Source organism: Chlorocebus sabaeus, chromosome 7 (assembly GCF_047675955.1).
Source record: "Chlorocebus sabaeus isolate Y175 chromosome 7, mChlSab1.0.hap1, whole genome shotgun sequence".
NCBI classification, from domain to species: Eukaryota; Metazoa; Chordata; class Mammalia; order Primates; family Cercopithecidae; genus Chlorocebus; species Chlorocebus sabaeus.
The window spans coordinates 57002918-57025052 of NC_132910.1; the positions used below are offsets into that span (position 1 = coordinate 57002918).

Sequence of the window (22135 nt, forward strand, 5' to 3'; positions counted from 1 at the left end):
GAGTTCTTCTCCCATATAGAGGAAGAATGAGGTACCTGGGCAAATGGAGGGTGAGCAAGGCAAGGTGCTTTACTGACAGTACAGATCTCAGAAGATCAGAAGTGGGTAGCTCCTATCCACAGGCAGGTCATCCCATTGAGCCTGAGGCCCACTGAGACTGCAGCCCTCAGTGGAGAGGAGACCCAAAGTGGGTAGTTCCTATCGCAGGCAGGTTGTCCCATCTTCCCGAGTCTGATTGAATCCCAGGTTTTTATGGGCTCAGGAGGGAGGAAGTGTGTGCTGACTGGCCCATGGGCAGCCATGGTTAGGCCCAGAAAACACACCATAGGTTCTCACTCCAGGCCAGATTTCACCCAGAACAGACAGCCTGGTCCCCAGGCTTCAGGCCATTCCTGGCTTTAAGGTGGGGCTTCAATGTGGACCCACCTCTTTCCGCCCAGAAGCCTCTCTGCCTCCCGCTATCTATACATCATCCACTGTACCCAGGCTGTTTGTGCCAAGGGGCACCTGCAGGCCTGCACCAAGCCACCCTCAGCACCCCTTTGGCCTCCCTCCCATGTTCGTCAGTGCCAAAAGTCCAGAGGGGGCAAAGGTGGCAGGGGGCTGGTGTGTCAGTGCCACTCTGAGTGAGGGCACACCTGTCTGGGCTGCAACAGCACCCAGGTTTGGCCACGACTTCACTCCAAAATCAGAGTGGAGAGAGGCCAGGCAGCATTAGCAGGCACTTCTGAGCTTGCAGAGGTCAGGCGGGGGGCTTCCCAGGCCCCCAAGAGTGCAGGGATGCCCAGGTCCACAGCTGTGGCTGGGTGGCTGCAGCTGTGTCCCAGAGGATGGTGATCCCACCCTGTCAACTCAGAAGGGGATGGGGCTCCCACCTGTTCCTGGCTCCCGCAGCTCGGTGGAGCTCGCAGTCCTGGCTGTGCCTCCCCGGCTGCAGCCAAAGTCTTTGCTGTGGCTGCTCCAGACGGGCCGCTGCTGCCAACAATAGTATGTCATTTAAGCTTCACAACTTGTAAATTAGGTATTATTTATCTCTTTAATGCAAATTAATAAACTGGGACTCTAAAAGGTTAAGTAATTTGCTCAAGATCTCAAAGGGAATCAATATATCAGCTTTAAAAATGGAGTAACAGGTATGTGGGGGGCAAATATCAAATTGAATTAGGTAATTACATCTTAAGACCTTCTTCTAACTGAATAAATATCAAAATCATTACCTATTGTTCTATATCCAGGACTAGAATGTCCAACCAGCAGAAAAGAATTCATTAACGAAATGGTTCTCAATTTGAAGGAAATCTGTTAGAATCACCCATGGAGCTTTATCTAGCTATATAAATTCACATCTCTAACCTTTCTATCCACTTCCACAAATTGACAGCTACCTATACTTCCACAAAGATTAGGAGAAAAAAAAAAACATTAAAATGCTGCTTTACCTGGATTATCTCCACCAAACCATAACACAAAGTGAAGAAAGCACACAATCGGCTGAGAACTTTTTGTTTTTAGATAAAAACCAGTGACATAAAAGTAATACCCTATCTCTTTGCCTTCATTATATAAAAGGGGAAAAAGACACCAGGATATGGCCTTATGCTAAAATTTTGTCCAAAGGGGAGGAAAAAAGAAAAATGAAAAAGGAGTTTCCATTTTACTAAAGGAAGTGATGTTGATTTGCACAACACTCTCATCCCAGTACTACAAATGTTGCTCCCACAGAACTAAACATGTGCACAACTGGTACCCTCTAAAGAAACTCTGTGGGAAGCAAGAACACGTGTTTTTCAAGACTTACAAACACTCACAAGAAACAAGTTTCATTTAACAACATTCACTGTATTTTCTGTATCACAAATAGAGGTCCCTGCAAAGAGAACTGATTTTCTTAATAATTTCTGCTTACTCAGAATCTCTAAAAGATTTTCATGTTTTCCAAACTGTTCTGCATATCCACGTTTAACATTCATGGGCTGATGAAGAGTATCTTTCATTGTTCTTGCCCTTTCCTTCTCCATTCTCCTTTTCACAAATTGTACTCTTACCAAGACAAAATCTGTACTAAGAATGTGTATTAACGTAAGGAAAATATAATGGAATTAACGCATGTCAAAGTGAGTATTACCAAACAAGGTAATTCTACATAGAGACTATATGCATGGTATCAGAAAAACCTCTTAGAAAAGACTTAGATTTTTCTCAAAATATAAACATTCATTACCAGTTTACAAGTAATTTTACATGACCAGTAAAATGAAAACCATACAGATGCCTTGTACATGGAAGGAATTCAAATATTTCTAATCTAATTTTGATTTGAAGCATATAACAAAGTGGCTAAATGCACAGGTCTTGGGGTCAGATTGACCTCCACTGAACTTCCAGCTTCATCACTTAACAGTTACCCTAAAGCACTTAAAAATGTGCTCATATCCCCAAGAAATCATCTAATTCTTTAATTTAAACTGGGTTTCCCATAGCACTAACTTTGAAGATAATTTAGGTCTTTCTACTAATAGAAGAAGACAACAAGCTAAAAATAATGGATTAAAAATATTTCCTAGAGCAAAAATTTAGAGATGGGAAAAACCTTGGGGATCTTTTACTGATCAGAAGATCAACTCCACAGTTTTAAGAAATAAAGAAGCAAAGGCTTTGAGAGGTTATGACTTTTCCAAGGTCAGATAATTCATAAACAGAAACAGAAAGAGCATTTTAGAATTTAGGCCTCCCCCATACTTCACTATATCATAAGAATGACTGAAACCTAAAAAAACTGTAAGAGGTCAAGGTTCAAAAAAGAGACAACAGGTTCTTGGTAATTTAATTTCATCTTAATTATAGTTTTTGAACTCAATTTGTCCTTGTTCCTCAACTGCCTCCTCCCACAACCCATCCCTACATACCTATACCTATTAATGAAATAAGAGGAATAAAGATCAAAAGAGCTATCTTTTCACTGGAATCTCTATCATTGTCCCACTGATGCCTAAATTACTTAAGAGCAAATGGTCAGCACTCTTAGAAAGCAACAAGGTCCAAGGCCACAAATACAGCTGACTAACCCAGCATTTTTCAGAGCCAGACTGGAGTGGAATGACTAGCCATATGATTTAGGCTAGTTACTAACCATGCCCCATGCCCCTTCCACCCGGTGCCTCAGTTTCTCTATCCTTTAAAAAGAGAATAACATATCTTGACTGAAGTTGTGTGAAGATTAAACATAATCCAAAAGAAGCACTTAGCATAGTTTCTTCTCAGGCATATTGCGATTGTCTGACAAATGTTAGAGTTCTTAGGTTGATGATGCTGATATGCAAGCCCCTTTCCAAGCCAGAGTACATTCTGCTGTCTTCTAACACACACAGAAAAGCAAATTGAACCTTATTCTTTCTGGTTACAAAACATGAATATTTTCCCTTAAGATCACTATGCTATTCTTTTTTTCCCCCTATACGACAGTATTAAGTTGTGTTTTAGGAAGAAAGGAAATAGAACACTATATTAATTTGCTCGTTTTTAAATAATAATTACAGAAGCACTAGAAGTGTTTACTTAGCAAATGAACATTTAAGCCAAATAGATTGTGTCTCAACATATTTAGTTTTGCCTTGAGAGTAAGTAGTTTTGATTTTTAAATTTCTCTAAATATAAGCTGAAATTCTACATATATAAAAGACATACCTTAATAATTTTAGGACAAGTGTGATGCCGGCCTATGAAAATGTCAGAACTGTCTTATTTTAAATAATTGCTCATATAATTTATTCATCCACAATGTATCTATATTAATATAACTGTTCTGATTTCAATTGTTTTAAATCTTTCATTTATTCAAACTATAAAATCACCGCACAGGTAAACAGTTACTGCAGCACAACAGACAATAGTTTTCATTTATTTAAAGACCAAACAAAATCTTCATTGCTCTGCAAGTTGAAATAGCATCTAGGCCTAAATTAGCTCCTCGTGACATTAGTTCTCCTGACATAAGGTCCTTAGGCATCAGTGGCAATTCTGAAGAGGCACAAATATCTGTTTGGTGAGCATCTGAAGCTGTACATTATAGAAGGAGGTTAATTTAACCACGAGAAAAATTACACATGCCCTAGCATTTCAATCCTTTTAAAAAGCTCTAAACTTGGTTATTTGATAACCAAAGCTATTATTCGCACTGGCCAAGGTATTTTCTAGTAACAATTTATGTGTCCTAGGAGTCTTATTAACTCTTTCAGGCCATTAGGGTACCAACAAGAGCATTAGGGCCTGAAACCTAATTACAGGGCATAAAATGTCTTTGTGCTCTGTTAATGAGCCTGCTGAAGTGACCAATTTTGTATCAGGGAGTACAAGGAGTTTCATTTCAAATGTTATTTGGACATTTTTTAGACTTTTACGGTGGCTACTCCATTTTTAGAAGATGAAGCTAGAAGACTTAAAACAGTAACATTAAAATTACAGAACTATAACCATAAAAAAGTTTTTTACTAATTGAAAAATGTTCTCTGATGCAATGGCTAGTTTAAGTTCAGTAATCAGAGGTAAAAACCGTAAATATTAAAACAGGGGTATACAGTCTACCAAAGTCTGTACATATGTTAATCAGGATCAAAAAAGTTACTTCATTTTATTTATTTCACAAAAAAAGTTATTTTATTTGTTCACAAATTAAAACAACCCCAAAACGTCTTTGAAGAACCACAACTTAAATGTGCCTATATGAATAAAAAGAAAATACACAGATATAAGGACATACTATGAACTAAAACGAGTTTCATTCTCAAAAAAGAAAAACTTTGACAAATCATACCAAATAACAGCTTCTTTTTCTTTCGGGTTTTTTTTTTTTTTTTTGAGATGGAGTTTTGCTCTTGTTGCCTAGGCTGGAGTGCAATGGCGTGTTCTCGGCTCACCACAAACTCCGCCTCCTGGGTTCAAGCGATTCGCCTGCCTCAGCCTCCCAAATAGCTGGGATTATAGGCATGTGTCACCACACCCAGCTAATTTTGTATTTTTAGTAGAGATGGGGTTTCTCTACGTGGGTCAGGCTGGTCTCGAACTTATGACCTCAGGTGATTCGCCTGCCTCGGCCTCTTTTTCTAAAGATAGTAGAAACTAATAGGATGGATAGAAATTATTTATTTATTTACAGAAACGAAGTCTCACTATGTTGCTCAGGCTGGTCTCATACTCCTGCACTCAAGTGACCCTCCTGTCTCAGCTTCCCAAAGTGCTGGGATTACAGGTGTGAGCCACCATGCCGGCCAAGGATTTACTTTTAAAATGTCTAATAACAATAAAAATGTACAGGAAATTTAAAAAATCTCTATATACTCCTATATTATACACATCCCCAGAAAACTACACAATTAAAAAGAAAATTCCTGATAGCTGCCCTCCCCTAAGTGTTTTTAAATTTTTCTTTTTTATCTGACAAATAAGCCAAGAAGTATAGATGACAAATATTTAAACAATCATAAAATATAAAATCACTTATTCCTTTATAATATAAATTTCAATTTATACACAGTAATTTATATTTAAAGTTACTGCATTAGGTATTTTTGGAAAATGGACACCAGTCAACAATGAAAAGGGAAAACTAAAGAGGGAATGGTAGAATTTAAGTAAGTAGAATTAACCAAGCATTGAAAAGAAACCCGCAGGTGATAGCTATGCAGGAGGTTCAGAGAACAGTCTGTCCAAAGATGATCACTTAATAAATAGTATGATAAACTAAATGAATAATATTTACATAATAATACTGTAAATGCTACTTAGTTTTTAATTTTCAGATTCAACCATGAAGCAAAATAGGAAAAACAATTATACTTCACGTAATGTAAACATTATAAATTTTGACACTATAGAATTGATAGTGGAGCTGAGAGAAGTTAGGTTGTAAGGGACAGAAAAGGATAAAAATATAGAAACTGAACGTTCTAAGTTCTACACTGGGCAGTTAAGAGTTATTGTTCAAAGTCAATGAGGCAATAAATCCAGCTCCAAATATACAACTTAGAGTTATTAGGATACAGTAGAAATATGGTAACACTGTTGATAAATGTTTAAGAATTTAAGTTCCTTGTCTTCCAAAGTAATAATTTGAGTCAACAGGGAAAATGCATAATTTAAGAAATTTAAGCACATCATTTACAGAATAGAAGCAACCATTCAAAAGAACAAAAAACATCTGCGATAAGATATGAGAAGATGAGATGGGAGGTAGGAAGAAAAACTTTACTTTTCATGTTATATACCGTTTTTTACACTTCTGAGTTTTTATTTCCATGTATAAAATTAATTTTATAATTTTAAAAATGCCATCTAAAATCCTGTGTTTGTGATTTTAGATGGTAAATATGAAAGACATAAATACCAAAACATTTTAAAAGTTGCTTGATTTAGGATTAAATACTGTTGACTACAAATAATTTTTCAAAAATAAAAAACATTTATACTATAATCTCTTCTTCCTTTCAATTTGTGCCTACATCAATTTTTTTCCTGGGTCTCTGTAAAGTAAGAGAAAAGAAAGAAGAAAATTCAACAAAGGTATGCAGAACATATTAACAATAATGTGAAGCTAAAAGGAATGAGAAAAAAAAATGTGTTATTCTTAAAACTATCAAACTTGCCGGGCGCTGTGGCTCAAACCTGTAATCCCAACACTTCGGGAGGCTGAGGCGGGTAAATCCCTTGAGGCCAGGAGTCCAAGACCAGCCTGGTCAACACGGCGAAACCCCATCTCTTCTAAAATACAAAAAATTAGCCAGGTGTGGTGGCACACGCCTGTACTCCCAGCTAGTCAGGAGGCTGAGGCACAAGAATCACTCGAACGTAGGAGGTGGCGGTTGCAGTGAGCCGAGACCGTGCCACTGCACTTCAGTGTGGAAGGCAGAGACAGACTCTGTCTCAAAAAAAACCTACCAAACTTATTTCATAAAATCTAGATGTAAGAGAAGAGTACTTTAAGTGTTAATTAATATGAACAATATACAAATATCCTTAAAATAAACAATTTTCATTTTCCCCATATACTTTACTCATTCTTTTAGGATTTCAAAAACATATTATGAATAAGAATTGTTATATTTTTCATGATGAAAATAATACACGTGTTCACTTTTAATACAATGATAAATGTACTGGTTTTCTAAAACAATAACATCTTGTTTTAACTATTCAAGTTCAATAATTTCTTCTCAACCCAAATCAGCAACTGGCTTTAGTGTTTCTGCATATCTCTTCATAAAAGCAAATGTGAAAGGAATTTAGAAAGATGTCCAAAGTGCAAAGTCATCTCCATTCTGAGTACACAACAGAAATAAAATGAATAGAGTTAAAACTTTTTATTCTAACACTTAGGAAACTCAAGGAGTCGTGCTGGGCTTATGTGATCTAGTTTCAATACCTCTAGTTACAAATATATAAATTACTAGAATCAAGGATGAATTGCTTGGTGTAATAGTATAGATGGGCTATATATTGCTCAGTACAGTACTGAGCAATTCACACTTTAGAATCAGACAGAAACGAGTTCAAGCTGTATACTATTTACATGTTTGCAAACGTGGGCAAGTCACATTCTCTGAGCATCTTCTAAGTTAAGAACAATAGTATCTATTATAACAGGCACCAGTGCTTGTTATATGCTGGACAATTTAAAACGTTAAATCACATCTCCAATAGTACTGAACTACTACTCTCTAAATAATATTTTCATTTTCATTCAAGTGCTCAGCTTTTTCAGCTTAAAGGGGTATCCCTTAGTACAGGTTTCATGACTTTAGTGTGGCAGATCACAAATGAATTAGGTGGATGATTTGTTTCGGCTGCCTGTGGCACTAATAGATTATCAATTCTCATTTGAGGAGCAGTTAAGGTGCTAAAAAATGTTTTTAACTAAATAAAATTTATTTACTATTCTCATATATATGTATATGAAAAGTATAAAAATAGACAAAATCAGGGTAAAATAATGAGATAAGAAATATATATGGTTTACAGACTTGAGGCTCCTATTTTAATTGTAGTTTTCACATTTTACTTTTGACCCTCAGGTTACATGCACTTCACCCTATCAGACCTCTCCCTTTCTCAATTATATGCAAGAATGACAACACAGAAATCTCTCCTGCTGTTTCAAGTGCAAGAAAAGGTACATAAACTAAGATTGATACATTGTTAATGAGGTTCGGTCATCTTAGAAATGGTAATATTTCCAGTTTTAGAATTGAAGTTTACAAGGAAAAAGGATCCTGAGCGAGAATAAAACAGGAAAGAAAAATGGAGGAAAAATTGGTCAAAGAATAATAATAGTTGTCATATATTCGACACTGGTATGTGAAAGCCAGATGCTTTAAATAAATCATTTCTTATATTGCCAACAGCTTTACAAGTAGGTATAATCATCTCCATTTAGAGATGAGCAACTGAAATTCAAGAATGATCTACCCAAAGTCACTCATCCAGGAAGTAGCACAGCCAGAACTTAAACTGAAGTCTGTCTGACTCCAAACAAAATTAAATCATACCAAGCTATTTCCAGAACTTAAAATTTCTAGCACATCAAAATTTCATTACAGGGCAGTTACTTCTTCCTTCATTTGTACAAGAAGAGACAAAAACTAGGTGCAGAAATAGCTTTTGTTGTCGATGACACTCCTTCCTTAGTTTCTTCTTGTTAGTCATATGAACAAAAGAGATTTCAGGGTAAAAATGCCAGTATTGTATGCTTTTATTCCTAGTCAAAGGATGCTTTCAAAACAATTCCCAATAGCAGGTGGGCCATCAAAACCATGGAAGGAAAGAAGAAAGGAGGGAAGGAAGGAGTGAAAGGGAGAGGAGGAGAGTGAAAGAGAGGTGACAGGAGAGGGAAGAAAAAGGGAATAGAGGGAAACCAGTAGAATATACTTTCTTCATTTAAAATATAATGTGTCTATCTACCTCTTTTCCTCTCTCATTTTTAAAAAGTACATTTAACTCCCCTATGTGAACTTCTTTTAAGTTCTAAGAATTCCAATGACACACTAATTTGCTTTCACTTTCTGGAAAGTAACAGTCTTACCATGAAACTTTGAGGCTTCAGGATCATTCACATTGATAGCAATTAATTTCCAATCTGTTTCACCTTCATCAATAAGAGCCAAAATTCCGAGAATCTTCACATGAATAACTTCTCCACAAGAAAGAATCTTTAAAGAGAACAGAAATTCACTATAGGCTTTGGAGAGTTTACTCACATATCACAAAAATCCATATAAAAGATGAAAAGAACTACAGACTGAAATCTAATAAAGCCTCAATAATTAAAAATAACATGAAAATAGCCAAAGTCTGCCTTGCAATGAATGTCCCTTTAGAGTTAACTTTCTCAAAATTTCCACTTTCACCAATGATTGAATTACTTTACTGATAAACAAAAAACTTGCCCTCCCATTGCAAATAGCTAAAAAACTGGACAGAATATATGAAATCACTCATTTCAGACATTAAACAACAGGCAGTACAGGACTGTGACCCCAGAGAGAAGTAAACAAACGAGAAGAGACATCTGATTGCCCTGGCTTTCTGCTCAATACACGTTCCAAACCACGGTAGAGAGAAAGGAACCCTGTAAGAGGACAGGGATCTCACTGAGGTTAAAGAACAGAGTTTAAAAAAAAAAAAATGGAGAGGATGAGGCAGCTGGAATTTGTAGGGCATGGTACTAGAGATAAGAAATAACTACAGCAATATACATTGGGGTTCCCTTGAGACACGGATTAAACACTAACCTGTGCATGCATGGGATGAGACTCTATAAGTCAAGAGAAGAATAACTGCCAGAGATCTATAAAATGAGTTCCAACCACCCAGGAAAACCTCATTCAGCACAAGGGGCATTCATTAGTGAACCTATAACACGCATGCCTTAATGGTAGGACTAAACTGGCTCTCAAATAAAGGTTACTCTAGACCTGTGCTAACAAAGTTTTAAAAGTGCCTGGATACAACCAAACTGACTCACAATTAACTACCTGTAAAAACAAATATTCTTTAAAGGAAGACAACAACATCCAGGCACTCAACATAACACAACATCCAAAATTCTGTCAATACACAAGAAAATGTAAGCTCTAAATGGGGAAAAAGATTAAAAATCATTCAACAGAAACATTTCCAGAAATGTTAGATGATTTAACAGATAGGAACCTCAAAACAACTACTGTAAATATGCTCAAAGATTTAAAGAGAAGCATGACAATATGGAAGGGAGAAATAGAAAACATAAAAAGAACCAAATGGAACTTTAAAAGCTAAGACATACATGATCTGAAATGAAAAATTCTCTCAACAAGCTTAACAACAAAATAGATATTGTCAAAGAGAGAATTAGTGAACCTGAAGACACTGTAACAGAAACTTTCCAAAGTGCAGCAGAGAAACAAAAAGGATAAGAAAAAATTAACAATCCCAGTGTCCTCTCGGACAGCATCCAGCACTCTATCTCATGTATAAATGGAATTCCAGAATGGGAAAGAGGAAGCAGAAAAATACTTGAATAAATAACAACCAAAAATTTTCCAAATTTGATGAAAAGTATAAACCCACAGATTGAGAAAGCACGCATGCCCACACACACACACACATACACACACATGCGCACGCCCATCAGAATAAACAAAAAAAAATCCAAAGTGAAGCACATCATAATCAAAGTGCTGAAAACCAGTGGCAATGACAGAGAATAAATCTTAAAAGCAGATAGAGGGGAAAAAAGATTACATAAGGGTATGTTGATAAGAATGACAGCCAATTTCTCTTCAGAGGCAATGTAAGCCAGAAGACAAAAAAATGAAATTTTTAAAATTCTTAAAAACACTACCAACCTAGAATGCTGGGAATCAGAAAGACTTTGCAAAGGGGAAAGGGGGACCCTTCTGGGATGATGGAAATGCTTCATATTTTAATTGAAGGAGGAGGTTATGTGTGTGTATACATAGGTCAAAACTCACTATATACTTAAAATGAGTATACTCTATTGTAATATATGTTATATATATACACATAATGACTTAAAGTTTATTTTAATGGTTAAAAACAAAATAGAAGGTTGCTTCCAAGATGTCTGAATAAGAACAGCTCTGGTCTACAGTCCCCAGCAAGATCAACACAGAAGACAGGTGATTTCTGCATTTCCAACCGAGGTACCTGGTTCATCTCACTGGGACTGGTTGGACAGTGGGTGCAGCCCATGGAGGGTAAGCCGAAGAAGAGCAGGATGTCGCCCTACCTGGGAAGCACCAGGGGTTGGGGGATTTCCCTTTCCCAGCCAAGGGAAGCCGTGAGTGACTGTACCTGGAGTAATGGTGCACTCCTGCCCAAATACTGTGCTTTTCCCACAGTCTTCACAATCGACAGACCAGGAGATCCCCTCCCATGCCTGGCTTGGTGGGTCCCACGCACATGGAGCCTTGCTTGCTGCTAGCGCAGCAGTCTGAGATAGACCTGGGATGCCGGAGCTTGGTGTGGGGAGAGGTGTCCGCCATTACTGAGGCTTGAATAGGCGGTTCTATACTCACAGTGTAAACAAAGCCACAGGGAAGCTCGAACTGGGTGGAGCCCACCGCAGCTCAGCAAGGCCTACTCCCTCTCTAGATGCCACCTCTGGGGGCAGAGCATATCTGAACAAAAGGGAGCAGCCAGCTTCTCCAGACTTAAACGTCCCTGCCTGACAGCTCTGAAGAGAGTAGTAGTTCTCCCAGCATGGTGTTCAAGCTCTGATAACAGACAGACTGCCTCCTCAAGTGGGTCCCTGACCCCTGTGTAGCCTGACTGTGAGATACCTCCCAGTAGAGGGTGACAGACACCTCATATAGGCAGGTGCCCCTCTGGGACAAAGCTTCAGGCAGCAATATTTGCTGTTCTGCAGCCTCTACTGGTGAAACCCAGGCAAACAGGGTCTGGAGTGGACATCCAGCAAACTCCAGCAGACCTGCAGCTGAGGGGCCTGTTAGAAGGAAAACTAACAAACAGAAAGGAAATAGCACCAACATCAGCAAAAAAGTCATTCATGCCAAAACCCCATCCGCAAGTCACCAACATCAAAGACCAAAGGTAGATAAAACCGCAAAGATGGGGAGAAACCAGAGCAGAAAGGCTGAAAATTCCAAAAACCAGAACGCCTCTTCTCCTCCAAAGGATCACAGCTCCTCGCCAGCAATGGAACAAAACTGGATGGAGAATGAGTTTGACAAGTTGACAGAAGTAGGCTTCAGAAGGTCAATAATAACAAACTCCTCCGAGCTAAAGAAGCATGTTCTAACCCTTCACAAGGAAGCTAAAAACCTTGAAAAAAAGTTAGACAAATGGCTAACTAGAATAACCAGTGCAGAGAAGAGCTTAAATGACCTGATGGAGCTGAAAACCACAGTACAAGAATTTTGTGAAGCATACATAAGCGTCAATAGCCAATTCGATCAAGCAGAATAAAGGATATCAGTGATTGAAGATCAAATAATGAAATAAAGAGAGAAGACAAGATTAGAGGAAAAAAGAGTGAAAAGAAACGAACAAAGCCTCCAAGAAATATGAGACTACGTGAAAAGACCATTACATTTGATTGGTGTACCTGAAAGTGACGGGGAGAATGGTACCAAATTAGAAAACACTCTTCAGGATATTATCCAGGAAAACTTCCCCAACCTAGCAAGGGAGGCCAACATTCAAATTCAGGAAATACAGAGAACACCACAAAGATAATCCTCAAGAAGAGCAACCCCAACATACATAATTGTCAGATTCACCAAGGTTAAAATGAAGGAAAAAATGTTAAGGGCAGCCAGAGAGAAAGGTCAGGTTACACACAAAGGGAAGTCCATCAGACTAACAGCGGATCTCTCGGCAGAAACCCTACAAGCCAGAAGAGAGTGGGGGCCAATATTCAACATTCTTAAAAGAATTTTCAACCCATAATTTCATATCCAGCCAAACTAAGTCTCATAAGTGAAGGAGAAATAAAATCCTTTACAGACAAGCAAATGCTGAGAGATTTTGTCACCACTAGGCCAGCCTTACAAGAGCTCCTGAAGGAAGTACTAAACATGGATATAAACAACCAGTACCAGCCACTCCAAAAACATGCCAAATTGTAAGGACCACTGATGCCAGGAAGAAACTGCATCAATTAATGGGCAAAATAACCAGCTAGCATCATAAAGACAGGATCAAATTCACACATAACAATATTAACCTTAAATGTAAATGGGCTAAATGCCCCAATGAAATGACAGAGTGGCAAACTGGATAAAGAGTCAAGACCCATCAGTGTGCTGTATTCAGGAGACCCATCTCACGTGCAAAGATATACATAGGCTCAAAATAAAGGGATGGAGGAAGATCTACCAAGCAAATGGAAAGCAAAAAGAAGCAGGGGTTGCAATCCTGGTCTCTGATAAAACAGACTTTAACCAGAACTCATGTTCTAACTCACAAGTGGGAGTTGAACAATGAGAACACATGATACATGGAGGGGAACATCATACACCGAGGCCTGTTGGGGCTTGGGGGCTAGAGGAGGGATAGCATTAGGCGAAATACCTGATGTAGGTCACGGGTTGATGTGTGCAGCAAACCACCATGGCACACATATACCTATGTAACAAAACTGCATGTTCTGCACATGTAACCCAGAACTTCAAGTATAATAAAAAATAAAAAATAAATAAACGGAAAAAACTCAATTGAAATGGAAGAAACCATGAACAGGCAATTCACAGAAGAAATGAAAACAGCCTTTAAGGGTATAAAAAGATGCTCAAGCTCATTCATGATATAACTACCTTGTGGTTTAAATTAATATCCCTGCTTAGTGTTTGCAGAATTCTCACACAATAGGTAGTTGCCTGTCATTTTGATCTTCTCCTCCATATTTTGCTTTCTCGGTTCTGGAGGAAATTTCTCTGGCTGCCAGATCTAAATCTACAAAGCGGATCATTTTTCTTATTCTATCCAGAGGAATCAGCAGTTGAAGCAAAACTTTTAATTGCATTCCACTGAACAAGCCTGGAAATTATGGACATAAGACAGCCTAGGCAAGTGTGGCTAGAAGTGCATTATTTTATTACCAAGAAAATTTAAAGATAAATGAGAATCAAAGATGACCAAGAGGCAGAATACAAGGAATGAGTAGATGACAGTAACTAACTAAGCTGGCACATCTTCCATTGGCAATACTACTCCAGTCACTGGCAGCTATCATCAATGAACCTGAGATTTTCAATATGTGTATAACTTATTCCCTTATGCCTACCTACAAAGTTTCATATAATGGTCAATATTCCAAAATTTAAAAGTTAAGAAAAATGTCATTTTAAGGTCTAAGAGCAATTTTTTAATTAACAAATCAAAATCTCATCACATTATATAAGTAAAAACAATCCATATATTTAAAAAATGAGGCACCAAGAAAGTGGACCTGTTTACAGTTTCAACCTATTGCAATCTGTGCTGAAACTGAAGTTATTTACATGTCTTGAAATTTAAGATATCCACTAGGCCTAGAAGCTCACACTAAATAGAAAATAAAACCATTACATAATATAAACTTGATTCCTCCTGCTTGAGGGGAAAAGAGACCTGAGAATCCTTTTAAATTGCTTCATAGTACCTTTTTTACAAACCATATTTATCAGTTACTAGTGAAAAGTAAAACATAATACAGTAAAGCCTTAAGAAAATAATAAATGATATTGACAAAACAGGTTTCTCAAAATACTTCAAAAATATTTTAAGAGAAATCCAGAAATAGTGTGACTTAAGCAGATGTTCCATGTGCTTAAGAAAGTTATTTCAGTGAGGCTCCCTCAAGCTGCCAATGTCAAGTTTATATGCATGCATTCTTTCTATACATCCTTTTATTTTTAAAAGTTTGGTTGGCTATAGATTTTCACTGTAAACCTGGAATTTGAACACAGGCTTCAGAACAAATTTCTTCATAATTCAAAATGCAGTTTCACATTTAGAAAACAAGGTATGTAGAAAAAAAGTCACTTCTCTGTCCTGAAATTATTTATTTTGAGGGAAAAAAACTAGAATTTTAAGTCATAAAGTCAAATAAATCCTGTCAGAATATTTGGAAGTTGATTCTAAAATCTTAACATAAATCTGTATGGAATTGTAATTAGCTAACACAACTAACGTGACTGTATACACTAACTGAAATCTGAATTCCAGGGGAATATACATAATTGTGTTAGACTCTTACATGTTTAGCCTCTATTAAGTACTCAGCTCTATATTAGGCACTGTGTATTAAAAGAAAGAATGAATTGTTCTCAAGGATTTATAGTCTTAATTTGGATGACTTAGATACCTCAGGGCAGAACAGAATATAAGACTGAACACATAGTAAGTTTAAACATGTAATATCAACACTATGTGCCTCATTTCTCATAGCTGTGCCTTCTTCATTTCTAATGCCACTGCCCTGATCTAGGAACAGAGAGTCAAGGTAGGTTCTCCAATATGATAAAAGGACAAGAGAGAGGCTAACAAATCAGAAGACTATAACAGTATAGACATGAGGTAATTTGGATCTAGATTAGAGACATGACAGTGGATAGTCTAGATAAGGGTAGTGAAATATTTAAAAGGAAAAACAAATAGTACACAAGGAGAAAAGAAAATGATATACCAAACACATACTGTGTGACGGGCACTAGAGGATATCTTCTATGGGTACCATTTTATTCTTCACTTACAAAAACTAGTGTAGAGTGTAGATATTATCCCCGTCTTGGAAATAAAGATACTGGGATTCACAGCAGTTAAATAATTTTTGCCTGAGACCACAGAACTAGTGAATGGAAGACCTGGGATTCACACCCCAAACTGAGCCAAAGCTGCTTCTCTTGTCAAACTGTACTGAGAAAGCGGATCAGTCTTTGCCTGAGAACAGAGGGTTGGGAATGTCAAAGGAAGAGATTACAAAGAAGTGTAAGAAAACATTTGCGGGTGAAAAATATGTTCATTTTCTTATTTTTGATAATAATTTTGCATGTAATTATATCAAAACTCATCGATTTGTATACACTTTAAATAGGTACAGTTTATTATATGTCCATTATAACTCAATAAAGCTAGAAAAAATCTACTTCATATTTATGGCTAAAACTATTTTTTTTAAAATGCATTACTTTCTTGGATAAAATAATTATTCACATTTGTTTAAGATGAAATCAGACATAAGCTTGTTTTAATTTTAAAAAATCACAATACCATTTCACTACCACTAGGATGATTGTTATAAACCAAAAAGGGAAAATAATGAGTACTGGTAAGGATCTGGAGAAACTGGAATCCTTGAATATTGTTCGTGGGAGTTAACATGTTGGGGAAAACAATTTGGTGGTTCCTCAAAGAGTTAAATTCAGAATTACCATATGACCCAGCAATTCCATTCCTAGGTGAATAAAATGGGTAAGAGTATTCAAACAAAAACTCGTACATGAATGTTCATAGTGGCGCTATTCATAATAGCCAAATGGTAGAAACAAGCCAAATGCCCATCAACTAATGAATGGAAAAGTAAAAGGTAATATTATCCATCAGTGGACTATTATTCACCCATAAAAGGGAATGAAGTACCAATACATGCTACAACACGGATGAATCTCAAAAGCACACTGAGTGAAAGGGGCAGACACAAAGGGTTACATATTATGTGAGACCATTCACATGAAATATCCAGAATAGGTAAACCGATAGCATAGAGACAGTAAATCAGTGGTTGCCAGGGGCCACTTAGAGAATGAAATGGGGAGTGACTGCTAATGGGGATGGGGTTTCCTTTTGAAGTCATGAAATGTTTGGGACTAGACAGATACAGGTGATGGTTATACAACACTGTGAATGTATTAACTGCCACTAATTTTAATGTATACTTTAAAATGGTTAATTTTATGTGAATTGAACCTCAATTTAAAAATTAATCACAAATTATTTTTTATGATAATGGAGGTTGTTATATACATGTCAAAATGAACCATAATAAAACAGCTCCTATCCCTTAAGTCCTCTCTCTCGAAACTGTTATCATTAAGTGAATGGTTCACTTCTTTCCAATAGCTACCTTCAAGTTTATTCTATAATGAACAAAATACTTACTTTTTTGTGTTTAACTACAAAATTGATTAGATAATTTCTTAAAAATGTCAATCAAAAAATACAAACATGTATCAAATTAAAGCAAAAGAACATAAACTTTAATGCAGCTGATTTAAATCAAGACTTGAATTTAATCAAATGTATCTTAATAAACTCAAAAATTAGAATTCTGTCATTTTAAATAATAAAAGTTGAAATCATATGGCTATAACCTGCAAATTGTGAAGAATATAAATAGGATGGATATAAATATGTGGATCAATTCTCACAAATATTAGCAGTAAAGGCAGAAGGGGATAGGGCAAGCTTGTCCAACCCACATGGCCTATGGGCAGCATGCAGACCAGGATGGCTTTCAATGTGGCCCAACACAGATTCATAAATTTTCATAAAATATTATGAGATTTTTTTTTTTTTAGCTCATCAGTTATTGTTAGTGTTAGTATATTTTATGTGTGGCCCAAGACAATTATTTTTCCAGTGTGGCCCAGGGAAGCCAAAAGATTGGACACCCCTGGTATAGAGACTAGGAACACAGGCTCCAGGACAAGATACCTGGAATTCAATCCCAATTCTGCCAACTTACTAGCAATGTAAGTTTGGGGAAATTACTTAACTTCTTTGGAATATAATTTTATATTAAATTTGAAAATAAAAATACCTGTTTCACAAGGTAGCAGTTTTAAGAATAAAATGAGATAATCCATATAGAGTACCTCAAATAATGGTTTACAGACTAGTACTTTACTATAAGCATCAGTATTAAGGTTTGGGTTCCTAAAGGAAATCATTCATTTTTCCCCTTACCATTCTCAGTAAACAAAAATGCTAGGAGAAATTTTTTTGAAAAGTATGTGCCTCATGAAGTATATATATCTTAAAGGATCAAAGACAAGGAAGTAGATTTTCTGAGGGACACTTTATATGTTATTTCCTACAGTGATCTAATTCTATAAAAGGGCATGTAACCATTGTTTATAGCATTCTTAAAAAAACACCAAACCTCTCATTTCTTAACCTGCTTTTCTATTTCTTAATAGAAAAAGAAGTTTCATCTTTCTTAGTCTGCAAATTACAGGTAAACAACTAAGCTGCTTCCACTACAAAATTAGACTCCTACTTGAAAAACTACAGAAAGATGTCTCTGGAGATGGAAAATGGGAGATGTGCACACTTATATAGGCTCCTCTGAACTGATACTGGCACCAACTCACAGAAGCCACAGTGTGATTAACTCAGCTGCTCTTTTTGCATGCCTCCAGGGGTTAATAGCTAAAGCTACATCTGTGGAGGAAATATAATGACAACACTATCCACGGGAAAAGACATTATAAACAAAGAATTTCCCTCTACAGTTGAGGTCTCCATTGTCTGAAATACTGTCTGTTCCTTTCCCAGTCCCCGCCCTCCGGCATGCTTCTTACCAGCTGCAATCACAAAGTATTTCTGATACATGTCCTCAAGTTTGGACTCTGGCTGCTTAAATTCTAGATTCTCAAGTCCAAAAGGAACATACAACAAGTGATTACAAAGATATGGACGATATTTGCAGCTCTGAATACACATCAAAACTAAAGTACTCCATAGAAAAATTTTACAACTGCATATGTAATTGCTAACTTATACAGGCTGGATCATATTTAGAGAGGGGCGTTTAGCTGTGGTAGTATGCCATTCTATTTATTTATTATTATTTTTTTGAGACTCAGTCTTACCATGTGGCCCAGGCTGGTCTTGAACTCTTGGGTTCAGGAGATCCTCTTAGCTTGCCTCCCAAAGTGCTGGGGTTACTAGCATAAGCCACTGAGCCCAGATTGCTCCATTCTAACAGGGGCATTAACAGAGATGATCTAGTGAAAAGTAACCAGAGTGGAAAATAATCTAGAAACTCTGTCAGATAAAGAACAACTAGAATAAAAAGCCTGGAGAACAGAAGGCTTCGGGAGGGTATGGTATATTGGACTAAAAGACATGTAAGATCCTTTATAAAACAAAAATGTTCAAATTTGAAGTTATCACATAATTGCCAGTTTAAAGTCGGCTATACTGGTTAACACACTAGATACACTGGATGAGAGGGTCTCAACCAAAGCCAATGTTGCCCTCTAGGGGATATCTGGCAATATCCATTTTGGGTTGTCACAACTGGGGAGGAGGTATTACTAGCATCTCCTAGGAAATGGCAAGGGATGCTTCAGAGGACAGTCCTCTCTCATAAAGAATTATCCATCTGTAATATCAATAGTGTTAAAGTTGAGAAATTCTGTAGATGACTCTGGCAGCAGGGTATCAGAATTCCTGGAAATCACATATAGCTTTTAAAAACCACATTCTAGGCCGGGCACGGTGGCTCACGCCTGTAATCCCAGCATTTTGGGAGGCTGAGGCAGGTGGATCACGAGGTCAGGAGTTCGAGACCACTCTGGCTACTACGGTGAAACCCCTTCTCTACTAAAAATACAAACAATTGGCTGGGCATGGTAGTAGGCACCTACAGTCCCAGCTACTTGGGAGGCTAAAGCTGGAGAATGGCATGAACCCGGGAGGCAGAGCTTGCAGTGAACCGAGATCATGCCGTTGCACTCCAGCCTGGGCAACAGAGTGAGACTTCTGTCTCATAAAAAAAAAAAAAAAAAAAAGGCACATTCTAAATTATTTTATCTATTTTTATTCACAAAATTTACTTTAAAATTTCAAACAATATAAGAACAGGTAAGACATGTATGGGTTATAAAGCAAGCAAGGAAGCATGCCCAGCAGATTTACCAAGTTGCCTCAGAATGAGACACACCCTTTGACTTCACATGCAACAGAAAGGCACAGTTTTATTTCAAAGAAAGCACTGTTTTGCTGTAACACCGTTAAAAACTAGAAAGGAAAACTCAATCAAACCAAAAACTAGATGCTTAGGAATAAATGGTAGAATTCTTACAAAACCACCACACTTCAATTCAATCCAAAATCAATTCAACAAATTTATGCTCAAAGTATAACATTTAGTTTTCTTAGACACTGAATGAGCAATACAAAAATCCCTCAAGGGACTTACAACATTAAAGTTTTCTATATCTGTGGTTCTAAGTCTGTTACCAACTTCCAGGACTCTGCTTCTTTCCCTCTGCCTATTAACAATGTGGTGTTAAAAGAGACTTCCTACCACTATGTTTCTTACAGCTGATTCAACCACTCATCTCATAGCCAGGCATGAAAGAAAGGAGCATACCACTAACAAAGAACTATTCTTTAGATGGTAATCATATATTTATTTCATATTCAGTAAATATTATTTCAGGTCTTATTAACTAAAGGAATAAACTGCTCTGGCTATAAGATGTAAGGATGATACGCGTATTCATGAAGTGTTCCATATTCTTCACCCAGATACAAGAAATTCAGAGAACACTTGAGAGATACTATGCAAGATGAATATCACCAAGGCACACAGTCATCAAGGTCTATCCTAAATATACATGCATGCAACATCAGAGCACCCAGATTCATAAAACAACTACCACTAAAGCTAAGAAAACTGAGCAATACAATAGTGGGAGGCTTCAACGCTCCACTGGTGTTCTTGTGTCCTTTAAAAGCACATTAAAAAGGTAACACAATTCATCATGATCAAGTAGGGTTTATCCCAGGAATTCAAGGATGGTTGAACATATACAAACCAATAAATGGGATTCACCACATAAAGAAAACTAAGAATAAAAACCATATGATCATCTCAATAGATACAGAAAAAGCATGTGATAAAATCCAACATTCTGTCATGATAAAAACCTTCAACAAACTAGGCACTGAAGGAACATACCTCAAAATAATAAGAGCCGTCTATGACAAACCTATAACCAACATCATACCAAATGTGAAAAAGTTGAAAGCATCTCCCCTAAGAACCAGAATAAGACAAGGATGTTCAGTCTCACCACTCCCATTCAACACAGTACTGGAAGTCCTAGTCAGACCAATCAGCCAAGAGAAGGAAATAGAAGGTATCTAAATTGGAAAAGAGGAAGTCAAATTCTCTCTGTTCACTAATGGCATGATAGTGTATATAGGAAACCCTAAAGCCTTCTCCAAAAGACTCCTAGACTTGATAAACAACTTCAATAAAGTTTAAGGATACAAAATCTCTATATAAAAATTAATAGTATTTCTACACACCAATTAACATTCAAGCTGAGAACCAAACAAAAAAATCTCATTTGCAACAGCCACACACACACGCATACACACACACACATTACCCAGGAATACATTTAATCAAGTGGGTAAAAGATCTCTGCAAGAACTACAAAACACTGATGAAAGAAATCATAGATGATACAATCAGAGAGAAAAACATCCCATGCTCATGGATTGGAAGAATCAATATTCTTAAAATGCCAATATTGCTCAAAGCAATCTGGAGATTCAACGTAATTCCTAGCAAATTACCAATGTCATTTCTTCACAGCATTAGGAAAAAACAATCCTAATGTTTATATGGAACCAAACAAAAGCCAGAACAGTCAAAGCAATCCTAAGCAAAAAGAACAAATCTGGAGGTATCACATTACTCAGCAACAAATTATACCACATACCTGTAGTACTGGTATAAAAATAAACATGGTACTGGTACAAAAATAAACACATAGATCAATGGAACAAAACAGAGAACAAATAAATGTAGTCACATACCTATAACCAACTGATCTTCGACAAATAACAACAACAAAAAAAAAAATTGGGGAAAGGAGACTCTATTCAATAAATGGTACTGGGAAAACTGGCTAGCCATAGGCTGAAGAATGAAACTGGACCCCTACCTCTCACCACATACAAAAATTAACTCAAGATGGATGAAAAACTTAAATGTTAAGATCTGAAACTATAAAAATTCCCAAAGAAAATCTAGGAAAAACTCTCTGGATATCGCCTAGGCAAAGAATTTATGATGAAGACCCCAAAAGCAAATTCAATGAAAACAAAAACAGACAAA

General features: G+C 36.9%; 1 protein-coding gene across 1 annotated transcript in view; it reads right to left on the bottom strand.

The window, feature by feature from the left end:
• PPA2 (inorganic pyrophosphatase 2) overlaps positions 1 to 22135 on the bottom strand; it is a 107468-nt gene that overhangs the window by 47647 nt on the left and 37686 nt on the right. Inside the window, exon 7 of the mRNA XM_007999439.3 lies at positions 9071 to 9197. Within this exon, the coding sequence (XP_007997630.1) occupies positions 9071 to 9197 (127 nt within the window). The remainder of the gene's footprint in view (positions 1 to 9070; positions 9198 to 22135) is intronic.